General features: G+C 49.3%; 8 protein-coding genes across 8 annotated transcripts; 5 read left to right on the forward strand and 3 right to left on the reverse strand.

Moving 5' to 3' along the window:
- The first annotated feature begins 12 nt into the window (after positions 1–12).
- GGS23DRAFT_257608 (FAD/NAD(P)-binding domain-containing protein) lies at positions 13–2,266 on the forward strand. Its single transcript, XM_051512321.1, has 3 exons — positions 13–542; positions 608–794; positions 853–2,266. Exons 1-3 carry the CDS (start codon positions 252–254, stop codon positions 1,965–1,967), a joined length of 1,593 nt encoding a protein of 530 aa, XP_051368687.1. The 5' UTR covers positions 13–251; the 3' UTR covers positions 1,968–2,266.
- A 1,012-nt stretch (positions 2,267–3,278) lies between these two features.
- On the forward strand, positions 3,279–4,951 carry GGS23DRAFT_607190 (permease for cytosine/purines, uracil, thiamine, allantoin-domain-containing protein; the record flags this gene model as incomplete). Its single annotated transcript, XM_051520011.1, has 3 exons — positions 3,279–3,535; positions 3,621–4,184; positions 4,258–4,951. 3 exons carry the CDS (start codon positions 3,279–3,281, stop codon positions 4,949–4,951), a joined length of 1,515 nt encoding a protein of 504 aa, XP_051368688.1.
- A 490-nt stretch (positions 4,952–5,441) lies between these two features.
- GGS23DRAFT_607191 (carbohydrate esterase family 12 protein) lies at positions 5,442–6,239 on the reverse strand (the record flags this gene model as incomplete). Its single annotated transcript, XM_051520012.1, has 2 exons — positions 5,442–5,727; positions 5,791–6,239. The coding sequence occupies 2 exons, from the start codon at positions 6,237–6,239 to the stop codon at positions 5,442–5,444; spliced, it is 735 nt and encodes a 244-aa protein (XP_051368689.1).
- A 2,303-nt stretch (positions 6,240–8,542) lies between these two features.
- On the reverse strand, positions 8,543–8,887 carry GGS23DRAFT_257303 (uncharacterized protein). Its single transcript, XM_051512320.1, has one exon. It carries the CDS (start codon positions 8,847–8,849, stop codon positions 8,673–8,675), a length of 177 nt encoding a protein of 58 aa, XP_051368690.1. The 5' UTR covers positions 8,850–8,887; the 3' UTR covers positions 8,543–8,672.
- Positions 8,888–9,393: 506 nt separating this feature from the next.
- GGS23DRAFT_583344 (uncharacterized protein) lies at positions 9,394–10,766 on the forward strand. The gene has a single exon (XM_051517274.1). It carries the CDS (start codon positions 9,516–9,518, stop codon positions 10,494–10,496), a length of 981 nt encoding a protein of 326 aa, XP_051368691.1. The 5' UTR covers positions 9,394–9,515; the 3' UTR covers positions 10,497–10,766.
- A 10,444-nt stretch (positions 10,767–21,210) lies between these two features.
- Positions 21,211–21,891, forward strand: GGS23DRAFT_257626 (uncharacterized protein). Its single transcript, XM_051512322.1, has one exon. It carries the CDS (start codon positions 21,313–21,315, stop codon positions 21,676–21,678), a length of 366 nt encoding a protein of 121 aa, XP_051368692.1. The 5' UTR covers positions 21,211–21,312; the 3' UTR covers positions 21,679–21,891.
- Positions 21,892–22,706: 815 nt separating this feature from the next.
- GGS23DRAFT_583352 (carbohydrate esterase family 5 protein) lies at positions 22,707–24,081 on the forward strand. Its single transcript, XM_051517275.1, has 3 exons — positions 22,707–23,101; positions 23,163–23,387; positions 23,458–24,081. Exons 1-3 carry the CDS (start codon positions 22,893–22,895, stop codon positions 23,936–23,938), a joined length of 915 nt encoding a protein of 304 aa, XP_051368693.1. The 5' UTR covers positions 22,707–22,892; the 3' UTR covers positions 23,939–24,081.
- A 342-nt stretch (positions 24,082–24,423) lies between these two features.
- GGS23DRAFT_614498 (RTA1 like protein) lies at positions 24,424–25,462 on the reverse strand (the record flags this gene model as incomplete). The annotated part of the gene is made up of 4 exons (XM_051520651.1): positions 25,271–25,462; positions 24,926–25,174; positions 24,733–24,851; positions 24,424–24,669 (listed from the first exon to the last, which is right to left on the reverse strand). Exons 1-4 carry the CDS (start codon positions 25,431–25,433, stop codon positions 24,424–24,426), a joined length of 777 nt encoding a protein of 258 aa, XP_051368694.1. The 5' UTR covers positions 25,434–25,462.
- Between the last annotated feature and the right edge of the window lie 1,077 nt (positions 25,463–26,539).

The following is a 26,539-nucleotide window of genomic DNA, read 5'->3' on the forward strand; positions in this document are numbered from 1 at the left end:
CGATAGGGGTCGCTCGTCCGAGTCGTACAAGTGCTGTTTCGCATCACTAAGCCATCTCACCTGATGCTCCTCCGCGGTTGGAGTATCGACGTCGGGGTTTCGGCCATTCTCGGCGTTGAATTGGAGAGTGGAGATGCCCCGATCCGTCGACGGGCGCAACCCGGAGCATTGCGTCCTCACACAACATCCTCCGACCCTAGAACGTGGCGTTCGTGCAGCCTGCCTTGCCTTCCCGCCATCCGCGCTGCGCGATGGCCTTCGACGAGAGCTACGACGTGGTGGTGGTAGGCGGCGGCAACGCCGGGTTTTCGGCGGCGACGACGGCGGCGCAGGCCGGCGCGCGGGTGTGCCTGGTCGAGAAGGCGCCGGCCGACGACGCGGGCGGCAACACGTTCTACACGGCGGCCGCGTTCCGATGCTGCTTCGACGGCCTGGCGGACCTGCTGCCGCATCTGTACGCGGCCGACGGTACCAGGGGCCTGCCGCCAGAGCTTGTCGCTCGCATCGAGATGGCGCCCTACACGCGCGCCGATTTCCACGCGGTGAGTGCGAGCGAAGCGAGAGCGGCAAGCTGGGGGCCGGTCGCGGGGCTGACGCTCGTCTCAAGGATATCCACCGCGTCACGAAAGGCAGGGCGGACCCTGTCCTCGCGAAGATGCTCGTCGATCACTCCCGCGAAGCGGTGCAATGGTTGATAGACAACGGCGCTAGGTTTGTGCTCTCCTTCAATAGGCAGGCGTACTTGGTCGATGGCAAGTATAAATTCTGGGGCGGAATGGTTATCAATATGGCCGGTAAGGCTCGCCCCCAACACCCCCCTTCTAGCCGATACCTCATGTCTCGGCGGCCTAGGTCAAGGAAAGGAGCTGTTTGAGCTGCATCTAGGCCTTGCAAAGAAACACGGAGTGTCGGTCTACTTCGGTTGTCCGGCCGTGGATTTAATCGCTGACGACACGACACGCGAGGTTCTCGGCGTTCGGGTCCTCAAGGACGGAAAAGTCGTGAATATTGGTGCCAGAGGCGGTGTCGTACTGGCGAGCGGGGGGTTCCAGGCCTCACCGGCACTGCGCGCTCAGTACCTGGGTCCGGGTTGGGACAAGGCCCACGTCCGCGGATCTAAGTATAACACGGGGGATGACCATAAGATGGCCGTAAAGCTCGGGGCGAAGCAGGAGGGAAATTATTCGGGGTGTCACTCGGTCGCGTGGGACGGGAACTCTCCCCGGGCATCTGGGGACCGTCTCCTCACGAATCAGTACACCAAGTCCGGCTATCCGCTCGGCGTCATGGTGAACGTCGACGGGAAGCGCTTCGTGGACGAGGGCCTCGACCTACGGAATTTCACGTACGCCGTCTTCGGGAAGGAGATCCTTAAACAGCCCCAGAGCATCGCGTTCCAGGTGTGGGACACCAACGGGAGCCGGTTCCTGCGGAAGGAGGAGTACGCCGACGACGTGACGACGAATTTGAGGGCTGAGACGCTTGACGGGCTGGCGGACATCCTGGTCAGGAAGGGACTGAGAGATAAGAAGCGGTTCCTCTCGACGATATCGGACTTCAACGAGGCGTGCAAGAGCTTCCGGGCGGAGCATCCCGAGAGGGCCTTCGACCCGTCCGTCCGGGACGGCCTGTCGACTCAGGGCGACGAGAAATCCCTCGCTGTGGGCAAGACCAACTGGGCCGTACCGATTGAGGACGGCCCCTTCCAGGCCGTCGAGGTCACCTGCGGCATCACGTTCACGTTTGGTGGGCTCGCGGCTACCGCTGCCGCCGAGGTGATCAGCGAGTATACTGGGGCCAAGATCGACGGCCTCTGGTGCGCGGGAGAGCTGCTCGGCGGCCTGTTCTGGGACAATTACCCGGGAGGCAGCGGGTTGACTATGGGCACCGTGATGGGGAGGATAGCGGGGAGGGAGGCCGCGAACAGGGCCGAGACCCGCCCTCCCGTCGAGCGAGGCAGCTCTTAGGTACTATAGAGTCCGCGCGTCACGAAGAGGGGGTAGGGGCCATGCCATTAGGCATAGGAGCCTCCTTTCAAATTCTAGCCCAGTGGGCATCCTGTGTCTTCGGGGTACTATAGTATCCAAGTTCAATTGCTAGTCTTCTTTTCTATTCAGGGGTCTTTCCGCCAGCGATGTCGGCACCCTTGACTCAGCGTTGGGCTCCGATAGGGACCGGACCATTCAAAACCCTACCGAACTGCTAGAAATTCTCCGTCCGGCACATACCTAGGTGCTGGAAATCATGCTTGTGGCACGCTGTCGCGAAGTAGGGATGTTATAGGCCTTCGTCACTTCGGGCCTCGACATTCTAGATACGCCACTACATGCTCTAAAATTGGGAAGCACAGCATATATAACTGATACAGCCGTCTCGCTTCCGAGAGCGGGTAGCAACGGGCACTGTGCCGAGAAAGAGATAAAGGGGTGTAGGAAGACAGCAAACAGTCTGGGTTCAGACGAGACCGCACGGCGCACGACGATAGAACTATCTGCTGATCTCGACATTAGGCGGAGACGATTGGCACGTAAGACACCTTGCAGCCGACCTGTTATGCTTGCTGAATGTGTGGCGACGGGGAGGGTGTTGTGGTGAATGAAATCTACACAGTACGAGAAAGTCGCCAGGCCTCACATAGTCGACGCTATCACGCACTGTGCTACTCCGAGATATTAACCGCCGGCTTTCCCACGCATCCGCCCCCGGGAGGATCTGAGAGTGCCGAGGGAAAAAATTCTCCTTCTTTCCCTTGTCGCCCCAACACCGATCTGGACGCCTTCGACTCGTGCCGAATCAGAGACCCCGTTTTCTGGTGTCTTCGTGGTATTGATGCCCCCTTCTCTTTGCGGCCCCTTGCTCTCAGAATCCTGTCTGTGCAACACCTGGTATCTTCTATTGGGTATACCAACGGGTAAGCTCTCTGTTTTCGGGAAGAATCAAGCACGCTTGCTCGTCGAAAAGATAAGCTTGCAGCTAGCTAATCCCCGGATACTCCGGCCCTCTCGTCGGGTCTCGAGCGTCGAGTCTTGTCGTTAACCCCTCTTAGCAGCTCTGACTGTTCGAGGGACACCAGCTCGAACGGGTCATCTTGACATATTCGTGGTGTAAGATGTCTACAGAGGGATGTTTTCGCTACCGAATATCGCGCACGAAAGCCTATCTGCTCTTTAGGAATTAGTTGACTAGCTACTCGCTCATTGTGACCTAGACATCATCCATCACTGACATCTGTTGAGCGCACACAGATCCCAGCAGTCGGGCGGGTGAAGACGCCAGTTATGTCGCGGGAAGTTCGTCCATATGGTCACGGCAGCCCTGTCCTCGGCGAAGACGCCGAGAAAGCCCCCGGGCTGAGCGAGGTTGTCGCGTCCGGCGATCGCCGGCCCAGAACTCTCCGGCGCGCTCTTACGGCTCTCATCTCCGCGGGACCCATCGAGGAGCGAGGTGTCATGCCCGTAGCCCTGGAAGACAGGACGGCGACTAATTACAGCAGCTATTTCTCGATATGGGCATGCGTCAACACCAACCTTCTACCGTAAGCCCCGCGAACCGTGTGCTACTACTATAGCCATAATAACCGAACCTGGTCGTGCTGATTCCCTCCTCTTCTTCTCTCGCAGCATCACCTTTGGCATGCTCGGCCCGCTCTACGGGTTAAGCCTGCGAGACTGCGCTCTGGTCATCGTCTTCTTCTGCCTGCTGACCGCCGCGATACCCGCCTACCTCGGGACGCTGGGCCCGCAGACGGGCCTGCGGCAGATGATCCAGGCGCGGTACTCGTTCGGGAGGTACCTCGTGTCGGTGCCGGTCGTGCTGAACCTGGCGACGCTGACGGGCTTCTGCGTCGTCATCTGCGTCGTCGGCGGCCAGTGCCTGTCGGCCGTCACCGGCGGGTCGCTCGCGCCCGCCGTCGGCATCGTCCTCATGGGCCTCCTCGCCCTGCTCATCTCCTTCTGCGGCTACCGGGTGCTGCACCAGTACGAGCGCTTCGCCTGGGTCCCCGCCCTCGCCGCCATCGCCGTCGCGGTCGGCTGCGGCGCCGACCGCCTCCGCGAGCAAGCCCCCGCCCGGCCCGCCACCGCCGCCGCCGTCTTGAGCTTCGGCATGATCGTGGCGTCCTACATGATCCCGTACGCCTGCCTCTCCTCCGACTTCACGACGTACCTCAACCCCAAGTTCTCATCGCAAGTTGTCCCTTTCCTCTCTGTCTGTCCGTCGTCCCGGGTTCCCCGCTAATCGGGCTGCCGCGCCCGCCAGAGTGCGACTGTTCCTCTACGGCTACGCGGGCCTCATCCTGCCGTCGGTTCTGCTCATGATCCTCGGCGCGGCCATCGGGGGGGCGATCGATAACGTCCCGGAGTGGCAGGAGGGCTTCGAGGCGACGCAGGTGGGAGGCGTGCTGGCGGCGATGCTGTCGCGGGCCGGGGGGTTCGGGTCGTTCGTGGTGGTCGTGCTCTCGCTGACGATGCTCGGGAACATGTCGGCGACCATGTACTCGATCACGCTCAACTGCCAGATCCTCGTGCCGCAGCTCGTCGTCGTGCCGCGCTGCGTCTTCTCCGTCGTCATCACCGCCGTCGTCATACCCGTCAGCATCCGCGCCGCCGACGACTTCTTCCCCAACCTCGAGAACTTCGTCGCCCTGATCGCCTACTGGTCCGCCGCCTTCGTGGCGGTCCTCATCGAGGAACACGTCGTCTTCCGCCGGTGCCGGTACGACACGTACGACCACGACAGTTGGAACGTGGCTTCGCGGTTGCCGCTAGGGATTGCCGCGCTGGCCGCCAGCGCCCTCAGCTTCGCGCTGGTTATCCCCAGCATGTCTCAGGTATGGTTCATGGGGCCGATCGCGAGGCATTCGGGCGATATTGGATTTGAGGTGGCACTAGTCGTCACGGCAACTCTCTATCTCCCCTTTCGCTTCCTAGAGAAGAGGTTCAGCGGTCGGTAAATAGCGGTTAGGATATAGGTACGGGCACTTACGGGACGGGAGGGAGGTAAATACTAGGCACAGAATTTTCACTTGAATGTGAACAAGTTGCACTGCTGTCGTTTCAGCCGTGGAAGAATCTCATAGGGTTTTAAGGAAGGTTGTAGGCTCCAACTTCATCTGACTTCAGAGTTATAAAAGGCATCGCCACCTCGTCTCATCTGCATTCTAGGATTTCCACGTTTCAACTATTTTTGAAACCTTTAGGAGGGAAGCTTCAATGGAATCGTGTGGTTTGTATTGCGAGTATACCCGAGGAGCCGGCGCGACATGGCGATGTCTACATAAGGCAGGTCGTGAAAATAGACTGATGTATATATATCGAGACCTATATCTAACACACTGGCTTGGGAAGTCGAGAGCCTGAGGGATACGCCTTTTGCGTGCATGTCAACTCAGGCTGTGCACAACCCTTCTGCCCAGCGGCAGTGTGTCGATTATAATAAACGGTCTAAATGGGCACAGTGCTATTCTGTGGTATGCATGGTCCGTAAATCGAAGTCGTCAAGGACTCGGTTGAATTCTTAACAGCCGCACCGAGTGCTGATGTCCCACACTTCAGGCCTAGGACAAAGCTACCTGCCATGACATCGGCCATGTAGGCTCCCGTGTGCGTGTGGTCCTTTGGATAGCCAGCGTTGACAGTCGAGGGCCCCAGGTTCTTCATAACTTGAACCGCGTAGGCCTTGTGGGGTACGTGGAAAACAGATGGGCTTGCCAGCTGGGCGGCAGCGAGCCTTCGAGTAGGCGGTTAGCGAAACGAGAGCGAAAATGGTCTCTGCAGATATATGAGTGCCTACCACGCGTAATAGTCGAATCGAGAAACGTCGTCGACGCAGGTGCCGGTCTCGCAAATATTGTTAGGGGTGGGCGAGTTGAGGATGACCTTTGCCCCCTTTTCGAGGAACAGCTTCGCGGCGTTCTTATAATACGCAGGATACGTCAGAACCGTCTCTTGGACGCCGTTGTACGTCGTCTCACACGTCTGGTCGCCGTCTCCCGGACAGTCGGTACGCCCGTTATCGGTGCTAAGACTGCCTCCATCGTTGTGACCGAATTCGATAACGACCCAGTCGCCTGGGTTGACCACATCGGCGACGGCCGCGAACCGGCCCTCGCGGGTAAATGACCTCGCGCTTCTGCCGCCGATAGCGGCATTGCGTACAACATATTCGCTGCCGAAGCTGTATTGAAGATATTCACCCCAACCCTCTGTCGGTATTCCCGACCCCCCTCCTCCTTTGGCCATGGTCGAGTCGCCACATAGATGAATAGTCGTAGCCGCCGACACGGTTGCAGAAGTCGTTACTAGGCCTAGGCCTAGTAGGTGCAGCCAGCTAAATCGTCGAGAGCACATGGCTAAGAGCAACGTGTATGGGAGCGTAAAACAGCCTGGTTATGTGAGACGAATCCGGATGCTCACAATTGCCGTTGTCGTGCGTAGTCCGTCCTGAGCTGTGGTAAACTGCGACTGATTTGACCCGAGCTGTCAGAACGGGTGTGGATTCGTAGGTATTCACAGCTACCGTGGATGCTGGGGAGCAACTACAGGGGCACGGTTATAAACAAGATTAAGCTGATGTCAAGTTAAGGTGCCTTGACCGTCTCCCTTCTATCGTAGGGTCCCTAATCCCTAATATATATACTCTATCTCGGTGGAGTTTACGGGAGATCCGCTTAAGGGAAGAAGCCCGGAGGTCTTTACCCCTTTAGCCGGCTTGGCAGCTACCCTAGTTCTCGTGACCAACCCTCCTGCGACCAGGTGGAGCCGTGAGGGCATTCCTAGGTAGGTAGGTATATCCTGCGATACATACCTACGTGGTGCCGGTGATCGTAACAAGCTCTCCCCGATCCTAGTGCGCGGCCGCTGCACTCCGGATCCATTTGATCCCTTCATGTTACTTATGTAATTTGTCCACCTTCCCTCTGTCTTGCAGCGGTGATGACGGCGGCGTGGAGACGGCCATTAGAATAGGGCGGCCAAAACTGCTGGTGCTTTACGCTTCCAGGCGTCGAATGCCGCTGTGCGCCTGCGAAGTCGCCCTGTCACGTCTTTCGGCCCCGCCCTCCCGACAGCCCTGGGCTGCTGTTTGTGTGCCTCGCAATCGGGCCTAAAGGAGAGAGGTCGACAAGGCAGCTATGGTGGAACATATTTGGTGTCGGGACCCGCCGGGCTGGCGACGCCCTCGCCCCAAGAGCCCGATGAAGTGCTCGGTGAGCGGGCGGGCTGTCCCTCATCTCGGGGCGGAGCAAAAGCGTACCAAGCTCCTTGACGTTTATAACGGCTCGCTGGCGTTGTCCCCGAAGCTCTGCGCCGGCTAGCCACGCGCCAACCTGGAGCTTGCCGGCCTTGAGGCCCTCGCCGGGCGTCTTAATCTCGACGTAAAGCTACAGGGGCTGTCTATCAACGGCTCTAGAGAGGTATGGCTGATGACCAGCTCGGGCTGCTTCGTGCGGACCCGGCCAACGGTCCTGATGGCGTCGAGATGGCCCATGATGCGGGCGTCAAGGAAGACACCGAAATCAATCATCTTGCGTAGAACGGTATGGGGGGAGAACAGGTGACCTACATAAAAGTATGTGGAGTGTTGATGTCGATGCAGACCATGCAGTTACGGCAAGCAAAAGGGGTTGACGTACGAGGGCTACGCAGCACAGAGCACAGTAATGGAAGTAGGTGGTGGGCGTCCGTCTTGTATTATTATATTTCCCATGTCCCTCGCAACCACTAGGTTATATTCCCTCTGTTGCGTAAAACGTAGACGCCTACATTTACGCTCTGCGGTATGTAGGCTTATAAGTGCTGGTTCAACTGCTACGTGACACCCTCGTGGCTGGTTGATTGCTTGGTAACCACCGTCTCGCCCAAATATCTCAACACGCCCCCACCACTTTAACGGCTGGCTGTTGGCTACGTTCAGCTCAAATGACTGAAGTCGGGCTTCTGCTTCCGCACAGGCATAGCAATGGTCGTTTCTCAACTTCTAGTCGAAGGACGCCACATACTTGTCCTGGTCCTTGGTAGACCAACCCATCGCATCCCGATAGCCCATCATCGAGAAACATAAAAAACACGGCTTGTTGGGACTTCAAGGCAGTGGCCGAAGGGCGAGTCCCATCTCGTTCGTATGCCCCAGGAACGCCCCGTCCCCTCGGAGATCGTTCGCTGCCCGATACCGTGCACCCAATAATTGCTGTTTACCTGCTTCTGGTTTGAGAGCCGCCCGCTGCTCCTCGTCAATCTCTCTTAACTTGTTGTACGCCGGCCATGCTATGGAGATGTGATCTGCGAGCCGCACATCCCTTGCTGCCTTAGTTATTGCCGACACATCGGTTAGGCATCCCCAATTGGTCTCATTGGCGCCAAGGAGTAGACGGGGGGAGCCGGTATTGTCGAGCTTATATAGTGAGACAAACAGCATTGTAGAGCGTCCGTCGGGGATTTGGGGAGGGGGGGGACCGTCGGATGGGTCGAGGAAGGAGAAGAGGGCACGTTTCTGAAGCGAGCCTGGACTGTGTTCACATACGACTGGTAGGAGATAGCAGGGAATGGCATACGCATCATGGCTTTCTTGTTGACAGTCGCCAGCGTTGTCTCCACGTCGATACTCTCCAGCATCAGCTGGTGTAGTAGCTGGTACGGGTCAGCCGTCGCGACTAGGTCCCCCGCTTGTAGTTGAGGCTAAGATATCAACGTTGACGTGTTGCTTGCCAGGTCGGTAAACGATTCCAATTTGCACAGCTGAGCGTCCACATCTACGATCTTGACCCCGGTTTGCTCCAATCTGTCGGCAAGGCCCGCTGGAACGGGTGTTGTTACAAAAACTGGCGAACGTTTGCTGGGCGAGTACCCTGCCATAGCTATTTGTGCGTTTTGGCTGGTCCGCTTCCTGTGATCCCACGATGCTAATAGTTAGAAATCAAGTAGTAGATATGAGAATCGTTAGGATGCCGAACCTGCGCCTGATCTATTAAGAGGATAACTGGGAGCTAGAACAGTTAATTGACGAGCTTATATACAGCTCCTTTTACAGTGAATATTGGCTCGGCTCCTAGGGTGCCGTTGGCAGTCAATCAACCACAGGCCGCCGCGCTCAATACCGTGAGCCCGCTGTCGGTAGGTATAGGTCGTAGGTGGGTGGGAAAGGTAATTTCGGTCTCATCATTCATATTGAAAGGTGCCATTGAGCTTTGACGGTGTCGGGCTTGTGTCTAGGGTAAACTTGAGGTTAAAAAACGTTGGACACTGGACGTTGGGTTGAGTTGGTTTGAGTTGAGCGCAGTCAAGCTTTTGTCTTTATATTAGTAACTCGGCAGCGCACTATATAAATTCCGTCTGCCCTGTCGAACCTGCCTTACTTCTACCTGCCTGCCTCTTTCCAATATCGAAATCTTCCATCAACCCTGCATCAACCCTGATATTATCGATATCAGTCCTTGCTTAACCACCCCCTCAACCTCCTGCCATCGACACAACGCTGCGAATACTCTATCCTGTATACAGTCAGCAACCAAATCGCCCGCGATGCCTACTGATAAAGACTTCGAGGACCTCCGCCGACTCGGCTTCTCCGACTCTCGCCGCATCATCCAAGCGCTTCCCAATCCTGGGGACCTAGAGGCGTATTGTGCGTGGCTACATGCCCGCAGCCAAGCCTTCCGCGCGCCGCCCATCTCGTGCGCCGACTTTGTCGCCCAGATCGACTCGGCCAACCTTATGGACAAGACTGTTCGCATCAAACTCACCAGGTCCGCGATGGAGAACATCCCGCCGGTGGTGCCTATTGGCTCTGACATTGATAATCTATATCGCCTCGTCGTCGACCCGTACCACCTCATCCCGCATGACCAGAACTGCAGCTATAGGACGCTAGACGGCACTGAAGAGCTCATGAGCGGCTGCATACTCGGGGTCAATACGACCATTCAGCCGCGGGAGCCCGCCCTCCCCGTCAGTTGCCGCAATGCCAATCTCTCAGAGCGGTCAACGCGGTCCGCCGAGAGCGACGACGACGACACTCCCGGCTTCATCTTCTTCCAGCTAGGGACACTACAGTATGCGTGGCACAACCACGAGGACAACTGGTCCTCGGACATTGCCGAAGAGGTAGCGGCTACCATGGACGATGACGACGACGGCAACGTCGACTGGCTAGATACCGAGTTTTACCTGGTTGCTCGGCTGGGGCAGTCTGGACGCACCACCGGCGTCTATGCCATCTACAATATGTTCCAGACCTACGGCAATAGCTGCTACCGGCGACAGATCGTCCACGATCAATGGGGCATCCTACCTCCTCTGTATGGCGGCGGGGAGAGGCAGCAGTTCTCCATGGCACGTATCGGGGACACCCTAGGATGTCTAGGGTATGGGAAACCGCTTGTCCTGGAGGAAAAGGTCGAGCATCCTGTCGAGCTCGTCCGGGTGAAGCCTTCGGGAAACGCCCTAGGTGCGATTCGGCAGACGGTGGACGACACCGCGACATTTAATAGAAGCATACATTAACTCCCTACCGGACTCGATGTGTAACGTGCGTGATTGTGAGTGAATATAGCCACCTTCTAGTACGGTCCGCGGACTTGTTATATCGCCTTACCCCTATTTACCTATCCCCTATTTACCTTAGTCAGGACTAAGTTAGTAAGTAGGGATAAGAGCCCGAGAGATTAAAAGAAGGACAACGTAGCTATATCTAGTTATTAGAGCTTTTTAGCTTTACGAACGATAGCTTAGAACCTAGAAGAATTAAGCTTTTCCTACTAAGTCTTATCTATCCGAACCGTAAGCCGTAATATAGTAGCTTTACCGCTTCGTTCGGAATAAGCCTCTAGGGATAGCTTTAAATGCCTACTAAGAAATAGCGGGACGTAAAAGGCAGATTTATTTCCGCTATAGCTCTACCTCTAGTACCCCCGATAGCTAAGGCGACTTTAACTTTAACCGCTAAATCGAGAACCCCTCCCCGGGTAGCTTTAGCTACTTTATAACTAATTTCCGAACCTCCCCTAGCTCCTAAGAAGATTACGAATTAAAGCTAGTTATAATTAACCTTCGAGCCCCCTTTAGTTCTTAAGAAAAAGATTATTAATTTAACGATCCTTTTACGAAGCTAACGTCGTTTCCTTCTTTCTATACCTAATCCGCCTCCGATAGTACTACCTAATCTATCCCTAAACTCCTCTTTAGAACCTTTTCTAGACCCTCCTTCCTCCTTATTTTATTTCCGCTTATCTCTATTCTTTATTATAAAAGAAATAGGACCGTTTATTATAGCTCGTAGTAAATAACCGGAGTACTAATATTAATAACCTTTTCCGGTACTACTATCTTATTATTCCTAATCTTATTCTCTCCTTCCGGATATTTCTTAACTAACGATAAAAGACCTCTATTACTTCTACTTATTAATAGCGGTACTAGAATAAATCCTACGGGAATAGTTTCAAGGAAAACTTTTATATTTAAGGACGTTTTAGTTTAAGATTACCGCCGTAAAAAACGAAGCTAAAGCTATTTTAAGAACCCTACCTTTCCGTTAACGTCTTAATATAACCATAAAAGCAACCGACTTCTTTACCGATTAAATCTAGACATTAAACGTCGTAGAATTCGAGAAATTTATAAGAATCTAGCAAAGCCGACCTCTTATTACCGACTTTCCGGCCCTACTACCGAACTTACGGCAGAATAATAGCCCGAAACTACGCATTTTTCCATCTAACCTAACTCCTACTCCTCCTTAACTATACCTGGAAAGACAGGCATCTCATAGGCCTTACGTATTAACCGCGGAGAAATAGGTATCTTATAGGCCTTACGCGCTACCCGTTCCCCCGTATACTTTAGCCGTATCCCTATATATCCCTTAAGTAGGATAGGGAAAGTTTCGATAATAAGGGTACCTACCTCCTTTATAGTAATATCGTTAGGGCCCTAGAAATAATCGGAGCTACGATAAACGTTTACGTCCCTACGACCGTCTTAAACCCGATATCTTTATTTATAATAATAAAAAGACTCCTATAACCGAATATCTTAATAAGATCGACTTCTTAGCTTATCGCAAGGGCCTTAAGGTAATCCTAAATACCTTTAAGTAAGGAATTATAATAAGGGATACTAACGGAATTACCTTCTTTAACTCGCTACCCGTCGGTTTACGAAACTTTATAACATACGATTTAGACTTATTAAAGATTACCTTTTACGAAAGGTTTCAAAAGGATAAAGGCGAAACGTTATTCTAAGCCGATAACTTAAAACATTCCTTCGATACGGAAAATACTCTCTAGCTCTATAACTACGTAGATTAAAAGATCCGCTTATATAATAAAGCCGGCGAATTCGACGAAGATTCGTAAGTAAGAAGAATTAAAATAGATTTAAACCTACGGCTTATATAAGTCATCGTCCTTAAAACCTCTTAGAATATCATACGGGACCTTAAATCCTAGCTCGTTACGGTAAAATACGCTACGAGGGCTAAATATAAACGAGCTAAGATATAATAGGATAATAACTATTCCCGTATTATTACTATAGAAAAGGAGCTTTAATAACTTAAGGCAGCTAAGGGATAAATATAAACGCTAGGCGACGCCGCTAAATAATTTCAAGGATATAAACGAAAACCGGGATAATTCTAACCAAAATAAGACCAAAGGTAACTACTTTAATAACTATTCTAGTAATTAACGTAATAACTAAGCTAATAAATATAGCCAGACCAGTAGATATAACCCGGCTAATAAATAACGTAACTAACTTAACCGTAATCGATATAGCTAGTTTAATAACTACTAGCCTAATAAACTAACGACAGTAATAAACCTCGCCGCCGTTAGATTTATTATAAGTACGGTAACCCTAACTACCGCGGCGATTACGTTAAACTAAAACAATAAATTAACGCCTACTTTATAAAGGATATCATTATTATATCCGACCTAAATACTAGGAAAGAAAGTCTATTACCTAAAGAAGAATTCGACCGTATCGTATAAGATATCTCCGATATTAACGTAGAAACGGACCCGGAAAACGGTACGCCGGCGACCTAACTAATACCCTAAAGCCGTACGGTACCGACGACGGGATACTACTATCGACCTTACTTCCGGAATATTAAAGATAAGAAAACTAAAAATACTATAAAACGACGAAACCTATAAAAACGAAACCGATATAAAGTATTACGGCTTTACATTTAAATCCAGTACTAAACGGCGCTTATGTTTTCTTTTTAAACGATAAAAGATATTTATTTCGATCCTTTCGGTAACTCCAGACTACCGTCTTATCGGAAACATTAAAACTAATAGCATATATCGATACTTACTCTCCTATTACTTTCATAAGCCGACCAATATTAACCGTATACTATCCTACCGTAATAATAACGCGCCTCCCGGAACCGATAGCCTTAAGCGGCGTCGGTAACGGTCCGATAATTACGGAATTAACCCGTTTAATACTTACCTTCCCGACTACGGATAATAATAAATAATCCGGCGATTATACTATATTTATAATTAATTCCCTATCGTACTCGCTTCTCTTAAGAACGTTATTTCTTTAACCTAATAAGCTCCATATTAAATAAAGAGATAAGGAGGATATATTAATAATAACTAACTCCGACTTTAAGATACGAACCGCTAGCATAAGGCATAAAGATAACTAACTATATCGTTAACCATTAAAACGAATCGTAATTCGAATAATAAGAATAATAATACTCGAGCCGGGCCGCGGATATAACATTCTTATATTATATATTAAACTTCCCGTCCTTAAATCCGGCTATTTAATTAAACCGAAAATCTTCTTCTCCTTAATAATTAATACCCTAGGAAGCCTTATTAACGGCATTACTACCGGCTAAGATACCGTCCTTTCCTTCGCTAACCTTAATAAAACTAAGATATATATCCTAGCCGGGCGATATATAGGATCCTTAGCTAGAGTTAATATATACGACTCGGTTTAAGCGTACCTCGTAAATATAAACGATAAGAACTACGAATAATACTAAGCTATCTTACTTTCCGATTTATTAGGTAATACCGACGATCTTTTAAACGACCTTAAATATCCTAAATACCTTAACGGCTACCTATATTATCTTTCCTAACTAAACGACGTTTAAGAAGTAATACCTTCTACCCTAATAAACGAAGAAATAAATATATCTAATTATTAAGGACCTAAAGTAAAAGCCCGCATATAGAAGATCATTAAGAACTACGCCCATTTCTTTCGATAGCAACTAAATAAATTTAACGACGGCATTAAGATACCTATTAACTTTAAAGAAAGGATTAATTTAATAAACCTTCGATAAAAGCCTTATTATATATCTAAAAGAGATAAAGACGTAATAAATAGCATACTAAATCCCTTAAAGAAACTCGGTATCGTTAAAAACGTTCCCTTTAGAACCGAATTACTATATTCTAGCCTAGTATTTATTATCTAAAGAAACGACAAGCTAAGGATAGTAGTAGACCTTCGTAAGGTTAATATTAAAATATAGTTTAACGGATACCCCTTACTACGCCAGGAGGATATCTTATAAAGCATATATAAAGTAATAGTATTTACTTCTATAGACGTCGTAAAAGGCTTTTTCTAATAAGATATCGTCGTCGAGGATCGCTAGAAAATAGCCTTCGTTACTTAATATCGAAGGCATAAATAACTTATAGTTAGTATAATAAGACTAACGACATTACCTAGTTTTTTTTAATACCGTATGGAAAGGCTTCTCTTTCCATACCTATAGTAATTCGCCTTAGTTTATATCGACGATATTATTATTTATAGCCGTACTATAAATAAATACATACGATATATAAACCTTATCCTAATAATTCTCGAAAAGTCCGGAATTTCTATAGCTCTATTTAAATACTACTTTACCTAACCCGAATTACGCGCGTTAAATAAATGGGTCTTTCGTATAGGTATTAATACTATCGACGATAAAACCGAAGCCATTTAAAAACTAGAACTTTATACTTTAAACGATTTAAAATATAATCTAGGCCTTATAAGCTACCATAAAAATCATATACCTAGATATTCCATAATAGCCTAACCGCTATTCGAGATTAAGGCGCTAGGCTTTAGGACTATACCTAAAAAAAACCCTACTAGGAAGACGTACGCTAGAAATACGCCTCTATTACCGCTACCTCCGCATCTAAAAATATATACGGAAAGGTAAGCCTACGAAAAGAAGATCGAATAACGCTAAATCCTCTAAGCCGAAGTAAAATAAGCCTAGGATACGTTAAAACTAAAACTAAAGACTACCGTTAACCTCGCATTTCCTAACTATAATAAACCCTTCCTTTTATTTATAAATAATAACATTAAAGGCTATAGGATAGCCGTATATTAAATCTAAAACGATAAATACGTACCGCTAATATTTTTATCTAAGACATTAAATAAGTATTAACGGCATTACTAACCTACGGAATTAAAAACAGGAGCCCTCGTTTAGGCGCTATAATAACTAGGACATATATTAAATCATAGCTTCATATACGTTATTACCGACTATATAGCTATCCGAAATACCTTCGCTAAAACCGGCGTCCCTCGCGGATAACGACGACTACTAGCTTAGCGCTTATATCTAAGCTAATATAAAAACCGTATTAAAATTATCTACCGCCTAAGAAAACAACATACTAACGTCGACGCTCTCTCTCGCATATATCCTTTCCTATCGGATCCATTATAAATAATAAATATAACGGACGTATTTCTAATTCGACTCTTTCTTATATAAAGTATAAACGTAATAAATAACCTTCCGGAAGGTATAGTTACTACGATAATATACCTATCCGATAACCTTATATAAGACATTATCCGCGCGATTCCCTACGACCGTACGTTTAAAACCATATACGTTAAAATCCTTTAATAAATATCTCTCGACGCGGCCTTTAATATATATCATAACTTTACTATATACCCTTCGTCCGGTTTCCTCTTCTTTAATAACGGAAAATATAACCGCCTTTATATTCTATACGTATACCGTAAGAAGTTCCTAATTATAATATACGACGAACGCGGCTATATAGAAGTATTAAAGATATACGCCTACTTAAGAGATATTATCTTTATTCTATCCCTTAAACGTATTATCGAAACCTATATAAAATCCTACCCATCTTATTAAGTATTTAAACCGGATAATATAAAGCCCGTCGAAAACCTATAACCTATTATACCTCCTAAGGAACCTCTTCGCGTACTCTCTCTAGACTTTATCGTAAGCTTACCTACATTAAAAAGCAGCTACGACGCTATTCTAGTTATCGTCGATAAACTCTCGAAGTTTAAAAAGACCTTATACGGAAAGATAATAAATACGGTAAAGGATTAAGCTATATTATATTTTAAGTACGTTTACCCCGACTAATAATTACCGGAAGCCTTTATCTTAAATATAGACACTAAATTTACGTTCTAATTTTAATAAGCCCTTTATTAAGCGGCGAAGATCGACATACGACTTATATCCGCTTATTATTCCTCTATAAATAACTAAGCTAAAGTAATAATAAAAGCCATTAAAATAATACTATAAATATCCTTTAGCGCCTTATTTAACTAATTATATTAACCGGAACTTCTTTCATATATAATTACCGTATTAAACTTATCTAGATACGAAACCATCCTTATATCGCTATTCTAGGTCCTATACGGCATAAAACTACGCTAATTAATCGCTAACCCGAATCTAACTAATAACTTCCTATAAGCCTAAAACTAATATCGTAAGGATACCTTCGACGCTATAAACCTAGCAGAGTTAAGGATAAAGTTACTATATAATTCTTACTATACTAAGCCTAACGACTTAGGAAACTAAGCATACGTCCGCCTAACGAAGCTAGGATAAAGGGAATACTACCTTAATAACTAAACAAAACTCTTATTTAAAAACGTTAGCCTATTTAAGGTTATCCAAAAGATATCCCTATACCGATATAAGCTCGATCTACTACCCTAGCTTAAATAATACCCCACTATAAACATCTCTTATCTTCGAAAGGTAGTTCTAAACTTATATAATAAGCCTTAACTAATACTAGGGCCTATTTAATATAATATATATATTATTAATAAGATAATAAACGAACGAATCCAGGTAAAACGATAAAAACTATTCGTTAAATAAATGAAATACGAAGAACCTATATAAAAACCTAGAGAAATAATCCAGTAAGATATACTATATCTTATCGATACCTTCGACCAGAATAAGATACTACGAGCGTAATATTACTAACGAACCAAGCCGCTAAGAATTAGCTAACCCGGGGACCGGGGATATCGCCTTACCCCTATTTACCTATCCCTTATTTACCTTAGTTAAAACTAAATTAATAAGCAGGGATAAGAGCCCGAGAAATTAAGAGAAAAATAACGTAGCTATATTTAATTATTAGAGCTTTTTAGCTTTACGAACGATAGCTTAGAACCTAGAAGAATTAAGCTTTTCCTACTAAGTCTTATCTATCCGAACCGTAAGCCGTGATATGTTACCTAAAGCAAGGCGGCAGGAGAGTAGACCGTAGACAAGTAAGCATAACAGTGACAATAGTAGTGACGGCAGTGTGACCGTTACGTTACACCCTAATTATATGTACACCGACCCCGACCTACAAACCCCCCCACTGTACCCAATTAGGCAACGCAACCAGATGGACATGAATGGACGTGGATATCGCCGGCATTACTGGGATCGCTCAGATCTACGGAAAACGCTGTTTTCCCAATTAAATCCTACGTATAGTTAATTCCGGGAGGGAAGGAAGAAGGCGAAGAGGGAAACTGTGTGCTTGAGCCTGAGTAAAAGCGGCGACGTATTACGTGGGCAGTGCCAAGGCGCGAGCGCCCAGACTCGTCAATTTATAGGGTCGACGTACTTGTTTACTTTGTATACGGTTCCCGTTGACGTCCATGTCACTTATTGTCGGTTCTCTTCTGCTATTAGCTCGTGGGAGTAATATTTCGGGGGTTGGGTTAATTCGGGATGACGTCCGGGACATCGTCCTCCGTAGACATTAGCTCAATTGCCTAAATCAGCTTTACCCCGGTTTTTGGCGCTTCTCTTCCAGCGGAAAATTCCTCGGTATAAAAGAGGCCGGTGCGGTAGCTGGCGGATTTCCTCTCGCGCAAATGCCACCAACAATCACAACAGCGCGACGAAACAAATGGTAGCGTATTACATAACACAATAGAGACTCCCGCGGCGATGCCAAGAGATGGCCAGCAAAGAAATACCCGGTAAAAATTCTATGGGGAGAAGCCGACGCTGGGGAGCGAACATGGATATCAAGGCATGTTGAAGGTGGCATCGAAAGCGGATCGTATAGCAGGCCTATAACCCGCTTAGGTAATTACCGTAAAGACCACGTCTGATATGACGATGGCCTTAGACGACGGATGGGGCACGCAAATACGTAGTTACATTTGTACCTCTAACTGCTGACCAGGAAGACAAGTTGTCGTTGATTTAGTTGGTAATACACCCGTAGTACCTACACACAACTGGTCTGTATTGCCTTTGTCGGAGGGATGCCAGACAACGCTCAATACGCACGGGCACAGGCGTAGGAACCTTTTTGAAACTGTGCAATAGACGGACAAGACATACCAAGATACTCGGCCTTCTCTTTTCGGAATATTTGTACACGTACGCGTACGTGTGTTACAGGAAACCGTAGGCAGGTATTGATACTCTCTCCCTGGTAGATGATGACTATGGTGGTGATGGTTGGTAAACCTGGGTGATGCTAGTATACTCCGTCGTAAGTAGTGATACAGAACGACCCTCCCACAGTACACGCTTGAATTCGTAAGTAGGTATAGAGTATACTTAACTCACCTTGAATTTACTGCCTATCTAGTTTTGTATATGTGTGTAACGTACCTAACTGGGTTCCTTGGTTCTCGGGAGTGTCATGACAAGGACCTATTCACTGATTTCGTAAGTCAGTTACCTTGACAACTTCAGTACCACTGCTAGTTAATAGTAGCTAGAACTGCCGGCCTTGAATCTGAATCTGATTCCGATTGAATATACTATTTTTATATATCTACGTACCATGCTAACCAATGAATACCTACAAAGTATGAAAATACGAACATTACTTGCTCGGGTAACACCGGTGTCAAAGCACTCTGTTATTGTTGCTCACCCTCGGTTGATTCTTGATGCTTCTTTTGGACTCTGATTCAACCTAAAGGGGCCATTCAATACTCACGCTTGAATAATTACAGAGAATCAGATCTATTACAAGGCCATAAAAGCGTCTTTCTCTTCCCAGCTCACCCCTTACCTCTCCGTCTCCTCCCACCTTCAGTTTCACATACCTAGCTTCAGCCCGGCATCACCTCCAACATTCCCAACATCCCCAGGGTATTCATCCTATTTTCAACCTCATTTTACTCATCGTAGGTTGAGACACCTGTTTCCCATAATCCCTCCCTCCCCTTGCCCACTGCCATCTTCAACCACGCGGTTAACTACCCATTGCGAATCCACCACCCCGTCTATAGCCCATCATCCTACTTCCTCTCCCGCCATCCCACCACCCAACATTGGCCCCATCCTTTCGTCTGCTGATAACCGTGTTCAGTCAATAGCTACACACTGTGGAACTCAAGTAAGCCGTATCCGTCTTGCAACCCTTCTCCAGCCGCACTGTCATCATCGTTTCCCCAAAGTCGCGTTCCCTGGCAACCCTACCAACGCGACAATCTTTTCGCTCTCCCCTTCACCTCAACGCGTGTTGCCTAGTGAATAAAGGCGGTGACGGGGAATTCTGAGCTGCCTAAGTTCAGATCTCCTCCCTCGTTTCCCAACTGCTTCCTCCCTCTCTTCCGCAACCCACGCAACTCACCACCCACACCTCCACCTCTCTTCCATAACTCGCACCATCACCCTCTCCCATCACCCTCAATTTTGCAACTCATCGGCCTTGAGCTAGACTCTTACCTATGAATCTAGCTTTTCTACTTCATCATCTCATTCACTTTGCAAGACCTCGACAACTCGACCACAAGACCAGGGCGCAGTCCGTGCCTCGACAGCTAAGTTTCCCCGTGCCTGCCCAGACCTCCCGTCAACTTGTTCATTTCTGCCTCGCTCTGCTCTTCTCCGTTGGCTTTGGCTTTATACTGGCTGCCACTTTGCTTCCCCCTGCCTACTCTTGCTTCACCTACTCTTGCTCTGATCACCTTGCTCCACTCTCTTTTGTTTTGGTTCAGTTTGCGTTGGTTTATTCTGCATTTGCTCTGCTTTTCTCTGCTTTTCCCCCGGCTGTTCGTGACCTCCACAAAGAGTGTTACTCATTACCCTACGGTCCCTGGACTCCATCTGGAAGATAAGCTCAAGTGTTCCCATGCTTGTCCCGGACTCCAGCACTGGGTTGAACTCGCCCAGTGTGTGAGACCACACGAGTGATTCACTTTGCGCCTGGAGGGGACTTGTCCCTGGGTGTGCTGCCAGTGCGGCAAGCTCGGTGCTAGTGGACGACGATGCGCGACTAGAGGGACCGCTCAGATGCATTCTGCACTCCCTAGATGCCCGACGATCGCGAGGCTGCCGTCGAGTTCGTCTCCGAGGCTGAGCGCGTGGAGGTCGCACGGTTCGTCGGTAGGCCTCTAAATCTCTTACTGTGCTCTCCCAAGCTCTCCGTCCCTCGGCGGCGGAGTGGTCGGGGGACGTGACTCTTGGGGTTATCAGAAGTCTGATAACTTTGGCATCCGGACAACCTCGACACACATTGGACGACATTGGACAACGGCTTGATGATTCTCGGCATCATCTCTTGATTGGTGGGGGGGGGGGGGGGTGAGGAGGCTTTCACAACTGGCAATTTATTATATACAACACCAGTCTTGGGGATTCTACTGGACGACACGACAACCACCAGAGGCCTACTGGTGGAAAACACCGGACGACAACAAAAAATTCAACAACAAACGATTCAACGACGGCAGGGGGTTAACAACGGGGGATTCAGCAACAGAGGGTTCAGTAACACAGGATTCAACAGAAGATTCAGCAACACTTGACAGTATGGGCACCTGGGCACCCAGCGGACAACACAGCATACATACATGCGCGCCACACACGCAGATCAAGCCAAAAACAGAGCCAGTTTGAGATCGAGACTAGCACTCGTTGTGGAGTCCCTCTCCGGATGAGGGCATTCGGGTCTGTGGTGGGTCTCCAGTGCGGGATTCACTGGCTCCGAGAGGAGGGCTTTACGCCAGGTCCATGATGCCGTGGTTGGGCGTTCAGCCTGGGGGCTTGTCCCTTCAGTTTTGCGTCTTGCGTTCCGCGTGCTTCTTGCGTGCTTCTTGCGTTTGCGTTCTCTTTTTCCGGAATTGCTTTGCTGCGTTGTTTGTTTTGCGTGCGTTCTGCTCTTCTGCTTTTTTAGATCTTGGTGCTTTTGCACTCGGCGTTGCTTTCGTCTTTAACCTCCCCTACCCAGGTTTCCTTCTCCTCTCTCTCTCTCTCTCGCTTCTTCTCCGGCCCCGATACCCTCTTGGACACCTTCGCGGTGGTTACGCTAATGGGAACAGGAGGGCGGGAGACACAGTCTCCCAAGGACTATATATTGCTTATAGTCATGTTGCTTAGCGGGTCGACTACACTGCCTCTAAGTAACAAATTAAACAATTTTTTGTACGTAGAGTTTTTTTTTCCCTTCGGGGTTTTTTTTGCTCTCTCCATTGCATACTTCAGTTTACCGGGGGTGCAAAGAAGGGATACTGGATAATAGCTTAGCGTTAGAAACATATTGCCGAAAGCCATAGCAATTGTTGGCATATTATGAAGTCGAGCTATGAGTTCATAGCGATCTAGCTAAGGTAGTATAATGGATGGGATCATGTGGTTCTTCAACTAGCGATTAGAGAGTCTCGGCGCCAGCTGCTGCCAGCTGTCTCCATAGTTTTTTTTTGGAAAAAAATACTCTCGGCTGGTTGACGACGACTTCGTTAATTATTATTACTCATACCTCGGACAGGTTCGTCGTTTCATTGCCCGAGCAGCTAATCGGGTCAATTTCCCGCTATTTGCGCCAGCCTCTAGAAACAAAACGAAGAGATGCCGTCGTTGATGCTGCTGTCGCAGTGGTTTGCATTGTTTCAAACAGTTTGGTCTAGCGGGTACTGCCGAGAAGAATCGCCAAACCGAGCAACTGGATCTGCTCCGTTTCCAGGGGACCATCTTGAGTGTTGAGGAACGCCGCAGCGCAGCCTGCCACCGGTACGCGATCTCGGTATCGGAACCACTTACCTACTCTTCTTGGCCACGCGAAACAGGTGGGACAATGGCGACTCCATCGGTGACGGCGAAAGAAGAAGACCTCCTGGCGGCCGGCTTGCCCATGATCTATTAATTAGCACCAGACCGGCTTCTATTTAGGAAGGTGTTGGGTGTACAGGGATTCCACGCCCCGTTGGCGGAAGACTCGATGCGTTACCGTGTCGCAAGGGGTCGTCGAGCAATCCGCCAGTGTCCTGTCTCCCTGGCCTCGTTTAACCATATTAAGCCCCCGCCGTGATTGGACAGGACCCGAAGTTCATCTACAGCGCCGAATGCCAAACACCCCGTGTGGTGCCGACCAACATGGCGATAGGGAGCATTTATAAACATACAGTTGACTCTCTCTCTCTCTCTCTCTCTCTCTCTCTCTCTCTCTCTCTCTCTCTCTCTCTCTCTCTCTCTTGCTATCTCCATCCTCACATCTTCGAGAAGTCGGGACAAGCCAGCACAAGCAACCCCTCGTCTTATTATACCTTACCGACGCCGGCTCAGTGCCCAGGTCACAGTCATCCGTATCCGCGATCATGTGTGCGACTCTCAAATATGCCGCCTTATACGGCTTCGTCGTCTCGCTACCTCTGGCACTAGCCTCCCCGATCCTGGCGACGGCCATAATAAATCGCCAGGATGCAGCAGTCTCCGCGAATGACTGGGATCCGATACTGATCGGAGAAAAGAATGCGCAGTGCAGCGACCTGGCCGTGATCTTCGCCCGAGGGACCTTTGATAAAGGGTAAGCGAGAGACAGACACGAAACTGCGCCAGTTCTCATTGTATTGACGAAATTGAACCAGAAATCTTGGACCCTGGGTAGGCGGGCCGTTCCGCGACGCCCTGCTTAAAAAATCGTCAGATGTCAAGATAGCGGTTCAAGGCGTTAGTCCTGATGATTACCCGGCCGATCTAGCTGGCTACACCGAGGAAGGAGGATCGGATAGTTGTGCCAGGGGGCTCGGCACCGCTGTGCAGACATACGCGTCGCGATGTCCGGACTCCAAGATCGCCATCTGGGGTTGGAGGTACGTCCGCCGAAGCTTTCCAGGTCTGACAGGATCGTCTCAGGTCCCTGGCTAACGCATTCGACATTAGTCAAGGTGCTCTATGCGCCCATAAGGCCTTCGGCGAACTTGGCGACGCAGCCAGCAATGTCATCGCCCTGGGAGTCTTCGGTGACCCGATCAGCGCCTGGCGGGATACCGTCGACTACCCGGCTATACCCAAGGGCACGGCGCTGCTCTCATACTGCGAGACGTTGACGCCGGACCCCCTCTGCACCAACCCGGCAGAGGACTTCCCCCGGGGACCCGTCGCATTCATCGAGAGGCTCAAGGCCATCTGGAGGGAAGTTGACGCCGTGGGAATGAACGCGGCCCAGAAGAAGGCGCTCGCGGGCCTCCTCATCGAGCTCCCGAGCCAGGCGATGCGACAACTCGACAACCTCGCGACCGATATTCTCAACGGCCATATCCGGCGCTGGATGCTGACGCCGCAGCACTTCTGGTACGGCATCGACGGCAAGGTCGAGACGGCCGCCGATGATCTCCTTAGTCTATATAGGGGTCAGCGGTGATGTCAGCGGTTCTGCTTGGAAGGGCGTGACCACATGTTAAACGTTTATCAATTACTATTTTAGATTTGTATCATTTTAGAAGAAGATAGGAGTTGGGGATATAAAGGCCTATGAGAAATGGGAATAGTTAGGTTTTCGATTTGCTTCTCTACTACTCGTCCCCGAGTTTCGCTGATAACGTGTATCTTGAAGTCCCCGTAAACATTGACGTGATTTAGACATAAGCCATGGTTTATTGGGGGGTAGGGTACTTTGTCTTTTTCTTTCTTTCTTTTCTAATATCTGTCAGTTGGTGTCCGTTTTCATTCCCACTCCCGCATGTCTAGTGATATTATCCTCAGTACAAACGAAAACTCCAAGTACTCCTGTTTAGTATCTGAGATAGCTTATAGCATCCCAAAATCTCTACGCTAGCAATATCGATTGCCCGCCAGCATCCGAAGAGTTACGCACTCGGTTTAGGAGACCTAAAATGGTGCGTCACTTCAACCTAAAACTTCCAGACTTGTAACCGAGACGTGCTTGAACCGGTGTCGGTCGATGACTCGGCTGGGATGGAACCAGTTGTAGGTAAGCGCAACCACTAGTATGGGGAGAGCGTCCAAGCAGTACAGATACGCCTCCTTCGACATCAGCTCGCCTTCCGAACCCGTGACGTACTCGACCACGCGATATACGGATCGGACCATGATGAGGAAGCTGGTGACATATAGAGCGACGAGGAGCTTCGCCTATGGGGTAGTCAGCGTCAGCGAGGCGCGGGTAGGCTTGTTGGATATGCGCGCGTGGAAGACCATGGTGACCACCATGAAGAAGCCGAAGAACAGGATTTGGATACCCAGGCCGCCGATAATAACGTTCTCGCCCATGCGGACGTCGTCTCGGGATTTCGCCTGCGCGAGCATGCCACCTCCTGCGGGAGACACCGCATTAGCATAATACATCACTGGCGCATCGGTGCGCGGAGGAGTCGGGACGCCGGCTTACCGCCTCCCTGGGCGAAGAAGGAGAGGATGTCGCCGAGGACGAAGACCTTCGTCAGCCACTTCGGCGGGATGATCGAATACGATTCGCCCTCGAGAAGATTGGCCAGTCGGCCCAGAATCATGTAGATGGAAGCCGCGAACAGGGTGGGTCCGAGGAGGAGGAGGATGGACTGCACGATGTACGGGACTTTCGTGAAGTTGGGGTGTTCAGTCGACGAAAGTGCTCGGCCTAGGTAGCCGATGCCTTCGACTACGCGCGGGATAATCAGTAACTCGGTTTCCGGAGCCTACGCGCCGGTCGGCGTCGTTGTGCCGAGGATGGGTTGGTATAACTGTGCCTACTTACAGAGGCATCCGAGAAGGAAGGGGATGAAGTACCAGGTCCTCTTCCGGACCAGTTGGCTGATATGGGTGAGAGCTGATATAGCGAATATAGCAACAAATACGATAGCAGCGGCCATCGACGGAGGGTACCGGTAAAAGACGAACTCCGGAACTTTGTCAGCCATGTTGACGGTATTGATGTTTTCGATTGAGCGTACGTTCGTCTATGACTACACGTAGAAGAGCAGACTTGCGAGTTTGGGCCTATATTTCTAGAGACACAAGGTCTTTTAGAACACGGCGGGTAAGCACTGTCACAGTTTTCACCCCTGGATCTATTTAGAAGTTGAATCTGTTCAGCCTCTGGCATGTGTAATGCTGGATGTAGGTAAGACATGATGATCCGTTACTTGCGAATATTGCTGCTGCTGAGGCTCTACAACTCGGTCTTGGCCCCTGCAATGGCAGCAATACGAAGATGTCGTACCCGACTCGCCAACCCACCAACAATTAGTTGTAGCGGCGGCGTAGCGACCATCGCATTTCGTACAGCCGCTCGTATAAATCACCAAGTTGAGGCACAATTACTACTTAGGTATGCCACCACTAGCGAACGCTGATGGGTAATAAATCAGAGATAACGAAAATGCCTTTTGCGGGCATCCATAGATTAGCCAACCCATATCTGGAGGCAACTCAAGACAGTTACATGGAGATGGATAATACCAGCGATGTGCTACTACTATTAGCTAGAAAGCCCCTCTCACTGGGTATGACCTCTCGAGCTGCTTATGATACCCCTTGCTTAACTATGTAGAAAGGTTCTATTATCTCGTAGATAACATGACTTTATAGTGTCGGGTAGGTATAGTTTGCGCATGCGAGCCACAGTATTACCGCACGTATGAATAGAATTGGATGATATCCAGCATTGCTGCAACATCATTAGCCTATCGCATTCGTGTCGTCTTCCACCCACTACACATGGGATGACTACACCATGCCGTCGCGGGGAGGGGATGGGCGGATTTGGTAGAAGCATCAGGTCTAGCAGCCCCGAACTTTTCCCGCTTCGGCACCAATACCAGATTACCTAGAGCGACAAGATCTAAATTTAGGATATCGGCAGGATACAAGCCAGGCCTGCGTATGGGAGCTGGACGGGTCCAGGATCATGACGCTGGCGGGTACCGAATCGCGCGGCAATGGAATGCTAAGGCGGACGAGTCCGTCTCCACACGTCGCTTTTTGTCGTATCGAAGTCCGAGAAACGCGGCCGCTCGCCTCAAGA

Source organism: Durotheca rogersii (genome assembly GCF_024521655.1).
Source record: "Durotheca rogersii strain YMJ 92031201 chromosome Unknown GGS23scaffold_27, whole genome shotgun sequence".
In the NCBI taxonomy this organism is placed as follows: domain Eukaryota; kingdom Fungi; phylum Ascomycota; class Sordariomycetes; order Xylariales; family Xylariaceae; genus Durotheca; species Durotheca rogersii.